Genomic DNA, 14,377 nt, shown 5'->3' with positions numbered 1-14,377 from the left:
CTGGGGTCTGGAGGGCTGTTTTCCTCTGTTTTCCTGACTAGTCACCTGGTGAGGTGTTCTGGGGTCTGGAGGTCTGTTTTCCTCTGTTTTCCTGGCTAGTCACCTGGTGAGGTGTTCTGGGGTCTGGAGGTCTGTTTTCCTGGCTAGTCACCTGGTGAGGTGTTCTGGGGTCTGGAGGTCTGTTTTCCTGGCTAGTCACCTGGTGAGGTGTTCTGGGGTCTGGAGGTCTGTTTTCCTGGCTAGTCACCTGGTGAGGTGTTCTGGGGTCTGGATGTCTGTTTTCCTCTGTTTTCCTCTCTAGTCACCTGGTGAGGTGTTCTGGGTTTGGAGGGCTGTTTTCCTCTCTAGTCACCTGGTGAGGTGTTCTGGGGTCTGGAGGTCTGTTTTCCTGGCTAGTCACCTGGTGAGGTGTTCTGGAGGTCTGTTTTCCTGGCTAGTCACCTGGTGAGGTGTTCTGGGATCTGGATGTCTCTGTTTTCCCATGTTTTCCTGACTAGTCACCTGGTGAGGTGTTCTGGGGTCTGGAGGTCTGTTTTCCTGGCTAGTCACCTGGTGAGGTGTTCTGGGGTCTGGAGGTCTGTTTTCCTGTGTTTTCCTTACTAGTCACCTGGTGAGGTGTTCTGTGGTCTTGAGGTCTGTTTTCCTGGATGGTCACCTGGTGAGGTGTTCTGGGGTCTGGAGGTCTGTTTTCCTGATTAGTCACCTGGTGAGGTGTTCTGGGGTCTGGAGTGCTGTTTTCCTGTGTTTTCCTGACTAGTCACCTGGTGAGGTGTTCTGGGGTCTGGAGTGCTGTTTTCCTGTGTTTTCCTGACTAGTCACCTGGTGAGGTGTTCTGGGGTCTGGAGGTCTGTTTTCCTGGCTAGTCACCTGGTGAGGTGTTCTGGGGTCTGGAGGTCTGTTTTCCTCTGTTTTCCTGACTAGTCACCTGGTGAGGTGTTCTGGGGTCTGGAGTGCTGTTTTCCTGTGTTTTCCTGACTAGTCACCTGGTGAGTTGTTCTGGGGTCTGGAGGTCTGTTTTCCTCTGTTTTCCTGGATGTTCACCTGGTGAGGTGTTCTGGGGTCTGGAGGTCTGTTTTCCTGGATGGTCACGTGGTGAGGTGTTCTGGGGTCTGGAGGTCTGTTTTCCTGGCTAGTCACCTGGTGAGGTGTTCTGGGATCTGGATGTCTCTGCTTTCCCATGTTTTCCTGACTAGTCACCTGGTGAGGTGATCTGGGGTCTGAAGGTCTGTTTTCCTCTGTTTTCCTGATTAGTCACCTGGTGAGGTGTTCTGGGGTCTGGAGGGCTGTTCTCCCTCTGTTTTCCTGGATGGTCACCTGGTGAGGTGTTCTGGGGTCTGGAGGTCTGTTTTCCTGGCTAGTCACCTGGTGAGGTGTTCTGGGGTCTGGAGGTCTGTTTTCCTGGCTAGTCACCTGGTGAGGTGTTCTGGGGTCTGGATGTCTGTTTTCCTCTGTTTTCCTGACTAGTCACCTGGTGAGGTGTTCTGGGGTCTTGATGGCTGTTTACCTCTGTTTTCCTGACTAGTCATCTGGTGAGTTGTTATGGGGTCTGGATGGCTGATTTCCTCTCTTGTCACCTGGTGATGTGTTCTGGGGTCTGGAGGTCTGTTTTCCTGGGTAGTCACCTGGTGAGGTGTTCTGGGGTCTGGAGGTCTGTTTTCCTCTGTTTTCCTGACTAGTCACCTGGTGGGTGAGGTGTTCTGGGGTCTGGAGGTCTGTTTTCCTGGCTAGTCACCTGGTGAGGTGTTCTGGGGTCTGGAGGGCTGTTCTCTCTCTGTTTTCCTGGATGGTCACCTGGTGAGGTGTTCTGGGGTCTGGAGGTCTGTTTTCCTCTGTTTTCCTGACTAGTCACCTGGTGGGTGAGGTGTTCTGGGGTCTGGAGGTCTGTTTTCCTGGCTAGTCACCTGGTGAGGTGTTCTGGGGTCTGGAGGGCTGTTCTCTCTCTCTCTGTTTTCCTGGATGGTCACCTGGTGAGGTGTTCTGGGGTCTGGAGGTCTGTTTTCCTGGCTTGTCACCTGGTGAGATGTTCTGGGGTCTGGATGGCTGTTTTCCTGACTTGTCACCTGGTGAGGTGTTCTGGGGTCTGGAGGGCTGTTCTCCCTCTGTTTTCCTGGATGGTCACCTGGTGAGGTGTTCTGGGGTCTGGAGGTATGTTTTCCTGGATGGTCACCTGGTGAGATGTTCTGGGGTCTTGATTGCTGTTTTCCTGACTAGTCACCTGGTGAGGTGTTCTGGGGTCTGGAGGGCTGTTTTCCTCTGTTTTCCTGACTAGTCACCTGGTGAGGTGTTCTGGGGTCTGGAGGTCTGTTTTCCTCTGTTTTCCTGGCTAGTCACCTGGTGAGGTGTTCTGGGGTCTGGAGGTCTGTTTTCCTGGCTAGTCACCTGGTGAGGTGTTCTGGGGTCTGGAGGTCTGTTTTCCTGGCTAGTCACCTGGTGAGGTGTTCTGGGGTCTGGAGGTCTGTTTTCCTGGCTAGTCACCTGGTGAGGTGTTCTCGGGTCTGGATGTCTGTTTTCCTCTGTTTTCCTCTCTAGTCACCTGGTGAGGTGTTCTGGGTTTGGAGGGCTGTTTTCCTCTCTAGTCACCTGGTGAGGTGTTCTGGGGTCTGGAGGTCTGTTTTCCTGGCTAGTCACCTGGTGAGGTGTTCTGGAGGTCTGTTTTCCTGGCTAGTCACCTGGTGAGGTGTTCTGGGATCTGGATGTCTCTGTTTTCCCATGTTTTCCTGACTAGTCACCTGGTGAGGTGTTCTGGGGTCTGGAGGTCTGTTTTCCTGGCTAGTCACCTGGTGAGGTGTTCTGGGGTCTGGAGGTCTGTTTTCCTGTGTTTTCCTTACTAGTCACCTGGTGAGGTGTTCTGTGGTCTTGAGGTCTGTTTTCCTGGATGGTCACCTGGTGAGGTGTTCTGGGGTCTGGAGGTCTGTTTTCCTGATTAGTCACCTGGTGAGGTGTTCTGGGGTCTGGAGGTCTGTTTTCCTGATTAGTCACCTGGTGAGGTGTTCTGGGGTCTTGATGGCTGTTTACCTCTGTTTTCCTGATTAGTCACCTGGTGAGTTGTTCTGGGGTCTGGATGGCTGTTTTCCTCTCTTGTCACCTGGTGAGGTGTTCTGGGGTCTGGAGGTCTGTTTTCCTCTGTTTTCCTGGATGTTCACCTGGTGAGGTGTTCTGGGGTCTGGAGGTCTGTTTTCCTGGCTAGTCACCTGGTGAGGTGTTCTGGGATCTGGATGTCTCTGTTTTCCTGTGTTTTCCTTACTAGTCACCTGGTGAGGTGTTCTGTGGTCTTGAGGTCTGTTTTCCTGGATGGTCACCTGGTGAGGTGTTCTGGGGTCTGGAGGTCTGTTTTCCTGATTAGTCACCTGGTGAGGTGTTCTGGGGTCTGGAGGTCTGTTTTCCTGATTAGTCACCTGGTGAGGTGTTCTGGGGTCTTGATGGCTGTTTACCTCTGTTTTCCTGATTAGTCACCTGGTGAGTTGTTCTGGGGTCTGGATGGCTGTTTTCCTCTCTTGTCACCTGGTGAGGTGTTCTGGGGTCTGGAGGTCTGTTTTCCTCTGTTTTCCTGGATGTTCACCTGGTGAGGTGTTCTGGGGTCTGGAGGTCTGTTTTCCTCTGTTTTCCTGGATGTTCACCTGGTGAGATGTTCTGGGGTCTGGAGGTCTGTTTTCCTGGATGTTCACCTGGTGAGATGTTCTGGGGTCTGGAGGTCTGTTTTCCTGGATGGTCACCTGGTGAGGTGTTCTGGGGTCTGGAGGTCTGTTTTCCTGGCTAGTCACCTGGTGAGGTGTTCTGGAGGTCTGTTTTCCTGGCTAGTCACCTGGTGAGGTGTTCTGGGATCTGGATGTCTCTGTTTTCCCATGTTTTCCTGACTAGTCACCTGGTGAGGTGTTCTGGGGTCTGAAGGTCTGTTTTCCTCTGTTTTCCTGATTAGTCACCTGGTGAGGTGTTCTGGGGTCTGGAGGGCTGTTCTCCCTCTGTTTTCCTGGATGGTCACCTGGTGAGGTGTTCTGGGGTCTGGAGGTCTGTTTTCCTCTCTAGTCACCTGGTGAGGTGTTCTGGGGTCTGGAGGGCTGTTTTCCTGGACTGTCACCTGGTGAGGTGTTCTGGGGTCTGGAGGTCTGTTTTCCTGGCTAGTCACCTGGTGAGGTGTTCTGGGGTCTGGAGGTCTGTTCTCCTGGCTAGTCACCTGGTGAGGTGTTCTGGGGTCTGGATGTCTGTTTTCCTCTGTTTTCCTGACTAGTCACCTGGTGAGGTGTTCTGGGGTCTGGAGGTCTGTTTTCCTCTGTTTTCCTGATTAGTCACCTGGTGAGGTGTTCTGGGGTCTAGATGGCTGTTTACCTCTGTTTTCCTGACTAGTCATCTGGTGAGGTGTTCTGGGGTCTGGATGGCTGTTTTCCTCTCTTGTCACCTGGTGAGGTGTTCTGGGGTCTGGAGGGCTGTTCTCTCTCTCTCTGTTTTCCTGGATGGTCACCTGGTGAGGTGTTCTGGGGTCTGGAGGTCTGTTTTCCTGGCTGATGAGGTGTTCTGGGGTCTGGAGGGCTGTTTTCCTCTCTAGTCACCTGGTGAGGTGTTCTGGGGTCTGGAGGTCTGTTTTCCTGGCTAGTCACCTGGTGAGGTGTTCTGCGGTCTGGAGGGCTGTTCTCTCTCTGTTTTTCCTGGATGGTCACCTGGTGAGGTGTTCTGGGGTCTTGATGGCTGTTTTCCTGGCTAGTCACCTGGTGAGGTGTTCTGGGGTCTGGAGGTCTGTTTTCCTGACTAGTCACCTGGTAGGGTGTAATGGGGTCTGGTGGGTTGTTTTCCTGGCTAGTCACCTGGTGAGGTGTTCTGGGGTCTGGAGTTCTGTTTTCTTGTCTAGACACCTGGTGAGGTGTTCTGGGGTCTGGAGGGCTGTTTTCCTCTGTTTTCCTGACTAGTCACCTGGTGAGGTGTTCTGGGGTCTGGAGTTCTGTTTTATTGTCTAGACACCTGGTGAGGTGTTCTGGGGTCTGGAGGTCTGTTTTCCTGACTAGTCACCTGGTGAGGTGTTCTGTGGCCTGGAGGTCTGTTTTCCTGACTAGTCACCTGTTAGGGTGTAATGGGGTCTGGTGGGTTGTTTTCCTGGCTAGTCACCTGGTGAGGTGTTCTGGGGTCTGGAGTTCTGTTTTCTTGTCTAGACACCTGGTGAGGTGTTCTGGGGTCTGGAGGGCTGTTTTCCTCTGTTTTCCTGACTAGTCACCTGGTGAGGTGTTCTGGGGTCTGGAGTTCTGTTTTCTTGTCTAGACACCTGGTGAGGTGGTCTGGAGGTCTGTTTTCCTGACTAGTCACCTGGTGAGGTGTTCTGGGGTCTGGATGTCTGTTTTCCTCTGTTTTCCTGATTAGTCACCTGGTGAGGTGTTCTGGGGTCTAGATGGCTGTTTACCTCTGTTTTCCTGACTAGTCATCTGGTGAGGTGTTCTGGGGTCTGGATGGCTGTTTTCCTCTCTTGTCACCTGGTGAGGTGTTCTGGGGTCTGGAGGTCTGTTTTCCTGGCTAGTCACCTGGTGAGGTGTTCTGGGGTCTGGAGGGCTGTTCTCTCTCTCTCTGTTTTCCTGGATGGTCACCTGGTGAGGTGTTCTGGGGTCTGGAGGTCTGTTTTCCTGGCTGGTGAGGTGTTCTGGGGTCTGGAGGGCTGTTTTCCTCTCTAGTCACCTGGTGAGGTGTTCTGGGGTCTGGAGGTCTGTTTTCCTGGCTAGTCACCTGGTGAGGTGTTCTGCGGTCTGGAGGGCTGTTCTCTCTCTGTTTTTCCTGGATGGTCACCTGGTGAGGTGTTCTGGGGTCTTGATGGCTGTTTTCCTGGCTAGTCACCTGGTGAGGTGTTCTGGGGTCTGGAGGTCTGTTTTCCTGACTAGTCACCTGGTAGGGTGTAATGGGGTCTGGTGGGTTGTTTTCCTGGCTAGTCACCTGGTGAGGTGTTCTGGGGTCTGGAGTTCTGTTTTCTTGTCTAGACACCTGGTGAGGTGTTCTGGGGTCTGGAGGTCTGTTTTCCTGGCTAGTCACCTGGTGAGGTGTTCTGGGATCTGGATGTCTCTGTTTTCCTGTGTTTTCCTTACTAGTCACCTGGTGAGGTGTTCTGTGGTCTTGAGGTCTGTTTTCCTGGATGGTCACCTGGTGAGGTGTTCTGGGGTCTGGAGGTCTGTTTTCCTGATTAGTCACCTGGTGAGGTGTTCTGGGGTCTGGAGGTCTGTTTTCCTGATTAGTCACCTGGTGAGGTGTTCTGGGGTCTTGATGGCTGTTTACCTCTGTTTTCCTGATTAGTCACCTGGTGAGTTGTTCTGGGGTCTGGATGGCTGTTTTCCTCTCTTGTCACCTGGTGAGGTGTTCTGGGGTCTGGAGGTCTGTTTTCCTCTGTTTTCCTGGATGTTCACCTGGTGAGGTGTTCTGGGGTCTGGAGGTCTGTTTTCCTCTGTTTTCCTGGATGTTCACCTGGTGAGATGTTCTGGGGTCTGGAGGTCTGTTTTCCTGGATGTTCACCTGGTGAGATGTTCTGGGGTCTGGAGGTCTGTTTTCCTGGATGGTCACCTGGTGAGGTGTTCTGGGGTCTGGAGGTCTGTTTTCCTGGCTAGTCACCTGGTGAGGTGTTCTGGAGGTCTGTTTTCCTGGCTAGTCACCTGGTGAGGTGTTCTGGGATCTGGATGTCTCTGTTTTCCCATGTTTTCCTGACTAGTCACCTGGTGAGGTGTTCTGGGGTCTGAAGGTCTGTTTTCCTCTGTTTTCCTGATTAGTCACCTGGTGAGGTGTTCTGGGGTCTGGAGGGCTGTTCTCCCTCTGTTTTCCTGGATGGTCACCTGGTGAGGTGTTCTGGGGTCTGGAGGTCTGTTTTCCTCTCTAGTCACCTGGTGAGGTGTTCTGGGGTCTGGAGGGCTGTTTTCCTGGACTGTCACCTGGTGAGGTGTTCTGGGGTCTGGAGGTCTGTTTTCCTGGCTAGTCACCTGGTGAGGTGTTCTGGGGTCTGGAGGTCTGTTCTCCTGGCTAGTCACCTGGTGAGGTGTTCTGGGGTCTGGATGTCTGTTTTCCTCTGTTTTCCTGACTAGTCACCTGGTGAGGTGTTCTGGGGTCTGGAGGTCTGTTTTCCTCTGTTTTCCTGATTAGTCACCTGGTGAGGTGTTCTGGGGTCTAGATGGCTGTTTACCTCTGTTTTCCTGACTAGTCATCTGGTGAGGTGTTCTGGGGTCTGGATGGCTGTTTTCCTCTCTTGTCACCTGGTGAGGTGTTCTGGGGTCTGGAGGGCTGTTCTCTCTCTCTCTGTTTTCCTGGATGGTCACCTGGTGAGGTGTTCTGGGGTCTGGAGGTCTGTTTTCCTGGCTGGTGAGGTGTTCTGGGGTCTGGAGGGCTGTTTTCCTCTCTAGTCACCTGGTGAGGTGTTCTGGGGTCTGGAGGTCTGTTTTCCTGGCTAGTCACCTGGTGAGGTGTTCTGCGGTCTGGAGGGCTGTTCTCTCTCTGTTTTTCCTGGATGGTCACCTGGTGAGGTGTTCTGGGGTCTTGATGGCTGTTTTCCTGGCTAGTCACCTGGTGAGGTGTTCTGGGGTCTGGAGGTCTGTTTTCCTGACTAGTCACCTGGTAGGGTGTAATGGGGTCTGGTGGGTTGTTTTCCTGGCTAGTCACCTGGTGAGGTGTTCTGGGGTCTGGAGTTCTGTTTTCTTGTCTAGACACCTGGTGAGGTGTTCTGGGGTCTGGAGGGCTGTTTTCCTCTGTTTTCCTGACTAGTCACCTGGTGAGGTGTTCTGGGGTCTGGAGTTCTGTTTTATTGTCTAGACACCTGGTGAGGTGTTCTGGGGTCTGGAGGTCTGTTTTCCTGACTAGTCACCTGGTGAGGTGTTCTGTGGCCTGGAGGTCTGTTTTCCTGACTAGTCACCTGTTAGGGTGTAATGGGGTCTGGTGGGTTGTTTTCCTGGCTAGTCACCTGGTGAGGTGTTCTGGGGTCTGGAGTTCTGTTTTCTTGTCTAGACACCTGGTGAGGTGTTCTGGGGTCTGGAGGGCTGTTTTCCTCTGTTTTCCTGACTAGTCACCTGGTGAGGTGTTCTGGGGTCTGGAGTTCTGTTTTCTTGTCTAGACACCTGGTGAGGTGGTCTGGAGGTCTGTTTTCCTGACTAGTCACCTGGTGAGGTGTTCTGGGGTCTGGATGTCTGTTTTCCTCTGTTTTCCTGATTAGTCACCTGGTGAGGTGTTCTGGGGTCTAGATGGCTGTTTACCTCTGTTTTCCTGACTAGTCATCTGGTGAGGTGTTCTGGGGTCTGGATGGCTGTTTTCCTCTCTTGTCACCTGGTGAGGTGTTCTGGGGTCTGGAGGTCTGTTTTCCTGGCTAGTCACCTGGTGAGGTGTTCTGGGGTCTGGAGGGCTGTTCTCTCTCTCTCTGTTTTCCTGGATGGTCACCTGGTGAGGTGTTCTGGGGTCTGGAGGTCTGTTTTCCTGGCTGGTGAGGTGTTCTGGGGTCTGGATGGCTGTTTTCCTCTCTAGTCACCTGGTGAGGTGTTCTGGGGTCTGGAGGTCTGTTTTCCTGGCTAGTCACCTGGTGAGGTGTTCTGCGGTCTGGAGGGCTGTTCTCTCTCTGTTTTTCCTGGATGGTCACCTGGTGAGGTGTTCTGGGGTCTTGATGGCTGTTTTCCTGGCTAGTCACCTGGTGAGGTGTTCTGGGGTCTGGAGGTCTGTTTTCCTGACTAGTCACCTGGTAGGGTGTAATGGGGTCTGGTGGGTTGTTTTCCTGGCTAGTCACCTGGTGAGGTGTTCTGGGGTCTGGAGTTCTGTTTTCTTGTCTAGACACCTGGTGAGGTGTTCTGGGGTCTGGAGGGCTGTTTTCCTCTGTTTTCCTGACTAGTCACCTGGTGAGGTGTTCTGGGGTCTGGAGTTCTGTTTTATTGTCTAGACACCTGGTGAGGTGTTCTGGGGTCTGGAGGTCTGTTTTCCTGACTAGTCACCTGGTGAGGTGTTCTGGGGTCTTGATGGCTGTTTTCCTGGCTAGTCACCTGGTGAGGTGTTCTGTGGCCTGGAGGTCTGTTTTCCTGACTAGTCACCTGTTAGGGTGTAATGGGGTCTGGTGGGTTGTTTTCCTGGCTAGTCACCTGGTGAGGTGTTCTGGGGTCTGGAGTTCTGTTTTCTTGTCTAGACACCTGGTGAGGTGTTCTGGGGTCTGGAGGGCTGTTTTCCTCTGTTTTCCTGACTAGTCACCTGGTGAGGTGTTCTGGGGTCTGGAGTTCTGTTTTCTTGTCTAGACACCTGGTGAGGTGGTCTGGAGGTCTGTTTTCCTGACTAGTCACCTGGTGAGGTGTTCTGGGGTCTGGATGTCTGTTTTCCTCTGTTTTCCTGACTAGTCACCTGGTGAGGTGTTCTGGGGTCTGGAGGTCTGTTTTCCTCTGTTTTCCTGACTAGTCACCTGGTGAGGTGTTCTGGGGTCTGGATGTCTGTTTTCCTCTGTTTTCCTGACTAGTCACCTGGTGAGGTGTTCTGGGGTCTAGATGGCTGTTTACCTCTGTTTTCCTGACTAGTCATCTGGTGAGGTGTTCTGGGGTCTGGATGGCTGTTTTCCTCTCTTGTCACCTGGTGAGGTGTTCTGGGGTCTGGAGGTCTGTTTTCCTGGCTAGTCACCTGGTGAGGTGTTCTGGGGTCTGGAGGGCTGTTCTCTCTCTCTCTGTTTTCCTGGATGGTCACCTGGTGAGGTGTTCTGGGGTCTGGAGGTCTGTTTTCCTGGCTAGTCACCTGGTGAGGTGTTCTGGGGTCTGGAGGTCTGTTTTCCTGGATGTTCACCTGGTGAGGTGTTCTGGGGTCTGGAGGGCTGTTTTCCTCTCTAGTCACCTGGTGAGGTGTTCTGGGGTCTGGAGGGCTGTTCTCTCTCTGTTTTCCTGGATGGTCACCTGGTGAGGTGTTCTGGGGTCTTGATGGCTGTTTACCTCTGTTTTCCTGGCTAGTCACCTGGTGAGGTGTTCTGGGGTCTGGAGGGCTGTTTTCCTCTCTGTTTTCCTGGATGGTCACCTGGTGAGGTGTTCTGGGGTCTTGATGGCTGTTTACCTCTGTTTTCCTGGCTAGTCACCTGGTGAGGTGTTCTGGGGTCTGGAGTGCTGTTTTCCTCTCTAGTCACCTGGTGAGGTGTTCTGGGGTCTGGAGGTCTGTTTTCCTGGCTGTTTTCCTCTCTATACACCTGGTGAGGTGTTCTGGGGTCTGGAGGGCTGTTTTCCTGGATGGTCACCTGGTGAGGTGTTCTGGGGTCTGGAGGTCTGTTTTCCTGGCTAGTCACCTGGTGAGGTGTTCTGGGGTCTGGAGGTCTGTTTTCCTGACTAGTCACCTGGTGAGGTGTTCTGGGGTCTGGAGGGCTGTTTTCCTCTCTAGTCACCTGGTGAGGTGTTCTGGGGTCTCGAGGGCTGTTTTCCTCTCTAGTCACCTGGTGAGGTGTTCTGGGGTCTGGAGGTCTGTTTTCCTGGCTAGTCACCTGGTGAGGTGTTCTGGGGTCTGGAGGGCTGTTCTCTCTCTGTTTTCCTGGATGGTCACCTGGTGAGGTGTTCTGGGGTCTTGATGGCTGTTTACCTCTGTTTTCCTGACTAGTCACCTGGTGAGTTGTTCTGGGGTCTGGATGGCTGTTCTCTCTCTGTTTTCCTGGATGGTCACCTGGTGAGGTGTTCTGGGTCTTGATGGCTGTTTACCTCTTTTTTCCTGACTAGTCACCTGGTGAGTTGTTCTGGGGTCTGGATGGCTGTTTTCCTCTAGTCACCTGGTGAGGTGTTCTGGGGTCTGGAGGGCTGTTCTCCCTCTGTTTTCCTGGATGGTCACCTGGTAAGGTGTTCTGGGGTCTGGAGGTCTGTTTTCCTCTAGTCAGCTGGTGAGGTGTTCTGGGGTCTGGAGGGCTGTTTTCCTGGATGGTCACCTGGTGAGGTGTTCTGGGGTCTGGAGTGCTGTTTTCCTCTCTAGTCACCTGGTGAGGTGTTCTGGGGTCTGGAGGGCTGTTCTCTCTCTGTTTTCCTGGATGTTCACCTGGTGAGGTGTTCTGGGGTCTGGAGGTCTGTTTTCCTGGATGGTCACCTGGTGAGGTGTTCTGGGGTCTGGAGGTCTGTTTTCCTGGCTAGTCACCTGGTGAGGTGTTCTGGGGTCTGGAGGTCTGTTTTCCTGGCTAGTCACCTGGTGAGGTGTTCTGGGGTCTGGATGTCTGTTTTCCTCTGTTTTCCTGACTAGTCACCTGGTGAGGTGTTCTGGGGTCTGGAGGTCTGTTTTCCTGGGTAGTCACCTGGTGAGGTGTTCTGGGGTCTGGAGGGCTGTTCTCCCTCTGTTTTCCTGGATGGTCACCTGGTGAGGTGTTCTGGGGTCTGGAGGGCTGTTTTCCTGGATGGTCACCTGGTGAGGTGTTCTGGGGTCTGGAGGTCTGTTTTCCTGGCTAGTCACCTGGTGAGGTGTTCTGGGGTCTGGAGGGCTGTTTTCCTCTCTAGTCACCTGGTGAGGTGTTCTGGGGTCTGGAGGTCTGTTTTCCTGGCTAGTCACCTGGTGAGGTGTTCTGGGGTCTGGAGGGCTGTTCTCTCTCTGTTTTTCCTGGATGGTCACCTGGTGAGGTGTTCTGGGGTCTTGATGGCTGTTTTCCTGGCTAGTCACCTGGTGAGGTGTTCTGGGGTCTGGAGGTCTGTTTTCCTGACTAGTCACCTGGTAGGGTGTAATGGGGTCTGGTGGGTTGTTTTCTTGTCTAGACACCTGGTGAGGTGTTCTGGGGTCTGGAGGGCTGTTTTCCTCTGTTTTCCTGACTAGTCACCTGGTGAGGTGTTCTGGGGTCTGGAGTTCTGTTTTCTTGTCTAGACACCTGGTGAGGTTTTCTGGGGTCTGGAGGTCTGTTTTCCTGACTAGTCACCTGGTGAGGTGTTCTGGGGTCTGGAGGTCTGTTTTCCTCTGTTTTCCTGACTAGTCATCTGGTGAGGTGTTCTGGGGTCTGGATGGCTGTTTTAATTGCCTCTAACTGTCACTCACACTAACCGGTAGTTGTCTTCCAGGCCCAACACCTACCACTCCAGTCTGCAGGTGAGCTGGGACCTCAACACAGGAGTGTGTCACACCGTCGGGGTCGGTGACCTCACTGAGGTCAAGGGTCAGACCAGGTGAGACGATCTCTCTCTCTCTCTTCATATCTATCGCTCTCCCTCATTTCTTTCTCTCTTCATATCTCTCATATCGCTCTCTCATTTTTTTCTTTCTCTTTTCATATCTCCCTCTTCTCTCCCGTCCTGTAGTGGCAGTGTATGGAGTTCGTACAGGAAGTCTTGTGTGAACACAGTGATGAAGTGGCTGGTTCCGGAGAGCAGCTCTCGTTACATCAACCGCATGACCAACGAGGCCCTGCACAAAGGTACACACCTTTATATACACACAGTGGACAAAACATCACCAGCATGACCAACGAGGCCCTGCACAGAGGTACACATGTTATATACACACACGCACGCACGCACGCACGCACACACACACACACACAGCGGACAAAACATCAACCGCATGACCAACGAGGCCCTGCACAGAGGTACACACCTTATATACACACAGTGGACAAAACATCAACTCCTAATGTTCAGTTGCACCACCTTTTGCCCTGAGAACAGCTTCGATTTGTGGGGTCATGGACTCAACAAGGTGTTGAAAGTGTTCCACAGGGATGCTGGTCCATGTTGACTCTACAAGGTGTTGAAAGTGTTCCACAGGGATGCTGGTCCATGTTGACTCTACAAGGTGTATAAAGTGTTCCACAGGGATGCTGGTCCATGTTGACTCTACAAGGTGTTGAAAGTGTTCCACAGGGATGCTGGCCCATGTTGACTCTACAAGGTGTTGAAAGTGTTCCACAGGGATGCTGGCCCATGTTGACTCTACAAGGTGTTGAAAGTATTCCACAGGGATGCTGGCCCATGTTGACTCTACAAGGTGTTGAAAGTGTTCCACAGGGATGCTGGCCCATGTTGACTCCAACGCTTTCCACAGTTGTGTCAAGTTGGTTGGATGTTCTTTGGGTGGTGGACCATTCTTGATGCACACGGGAAACTGTAGCGTGAAAAACCCAGCAGCGTTGCAGTTCATGACACAAACCGGTGCGCCCACTACCATACCCCCTACCGTCCCCCCTACTGTACCCCCTACCGTCCCACTACCATACCAGATGCTTTTGGAAGTGGTGTTGGTGGACCAATAGGAGCCTCTCTTTCCTCCGGTCTAAAAAACTATATCCAAATGCCCCAGGGCAGTGATTGGGAACATTGCCCTGTGTAGGGTGCCGTCTTTCCGATGGGACATCTGTGGTCACTAAAGATCCCATGGCACTTATCGTAAGAGTAGGGGTGTTAACCCCGGTGTCCTGGCTAAAATCCCAATCTGGCCCTCATACCATCACAGTCACCTAATCATCTACAGTTGGCTAATTCATACCCCTCCTCTCCCCTGTAACTATTCCCCAGGTTGTTGTGGTAAATGAGAACGTGTTCTCAGTCAACTGACCTGGTAAAATGAAACACACACTTTATGTAAATGAATTCTTCAAATCTGTTTATTTTTCTGTTTGTCCCCCTCTCTTCTGTCCAGGTTCCTCTCTACAGGTGTTGGCTGACAGCGACCGGAGTACCTGGATCATACTATGAGGGACAACAGAGGGGTGTCCTTACACCAGAGGCTCGGACTGTCACACCCACACACACCGACACACACCCATACACACACCGACACACACCCATACACACACCGACACACACCCATACACACACCGACACACACCCATACACACACCGACACACATACAGCAAGCCTGTTTAGCTGCTACAGTAACAGTCATAGGATCCCTCTCAAATGGCACCCTATTCCACCCTATTCCCTCCTATTCCACCCTATTCCACCCTATTCCCTCATATTCCACCCTATTCCACCCTATTCCCTCCTATTCCACCCTATTCCCTCCTATTCCCTCCTATTCCACCCTATTCCACCCTATTCCCTCCTATTCCACCCTATTCCACCCTATTCCCTCCTATTCCCTCCTATTCCACCCTATTCCACCCTATTCCCTCCTATTCCCTCCTATTCCCTCATATTCCACCCTATTCCACCCTATTCCCTCATATTCCACCCTATTCCCTCATATTCCACCCTATTCCCTCATATTCCACCCTATTCCCTCCTATTCCACCCTATTCCCTCCTATTCCACCCTATTCCACCCTATTCCCTCCTATTCCATCCTCCACATGTGGTGCACTACGTTTCCATTATGCCTGTGGTGAGAAGTGGTGCTCTATATAGGACCTTCAGACTCCACTCTGGACCTGGAAACCAGTTCCCCTCTAATCAGGGACTGATTTAGACCTGGAAACCAGTTCCACTGTTCCCCTCTAATCAGGGACTGATTTAGACCTGGAAACCAGTTCCACTGTTCCCCT

At 52.6% G+C, this 14,377-nt stretch overlaps 1 protein-coding gene across 2 annotated transcripts in view; it reads left to right on the top strand.

The window, feature by feature from the left end:
- Positions 1-13,686, top strand: part of LOC139423716 (DDB1- and CUL4-associated factor 15-like) — a 45,425-nt gene extending 31,739 nt beyond the window's left edge. For both annotated transcript variants that reach the window (XM_071175328.1, XM_071175327.1), the window contains exons 11-13: positions 11,958-12,062; positions 12,195-12,310; positions 13,531-13,686. In XM_071175328.1, coding sequence (XP_071031429.1) covers positions 11,958-12,062; positions 12,195-12,310; positions 13,531-13,586 — 277 coding nt within the window. In that variant the 3' untranslated portion in view covers positions 13,587-13,686. The remainder of the gene's footprint in view (positions 1-11,957; positions 12,063-12,194; positions 12,311-13,530) is intronic.
- Positions 13,687-14,377: the final 691 nt, after the last annotated feature.

The sequence above is a fragment of the Oncorhynchus clarkii genome, chromosome 13 (genome assembly GCF_045791955.1).
Source record: "Oncorhynchus clarkii lewisi isolate Uvic-CL-2024 chromosome 13, UVic_Ocla_1.0, whole genome shotgun sequence".
NCBI classification, from domain to species: domain Eukaryota; kingdom Metazoa; phylum Chordata; class Actinopteri; order Salmoniformes; family Salmonidae; genus Oncorhynchus; species Oncorhynchus clarkii.
Note: the sequence above shows the minus strand (reverse complement) of the source record. Positions and strands in the feature narration are given on the sequence as shown.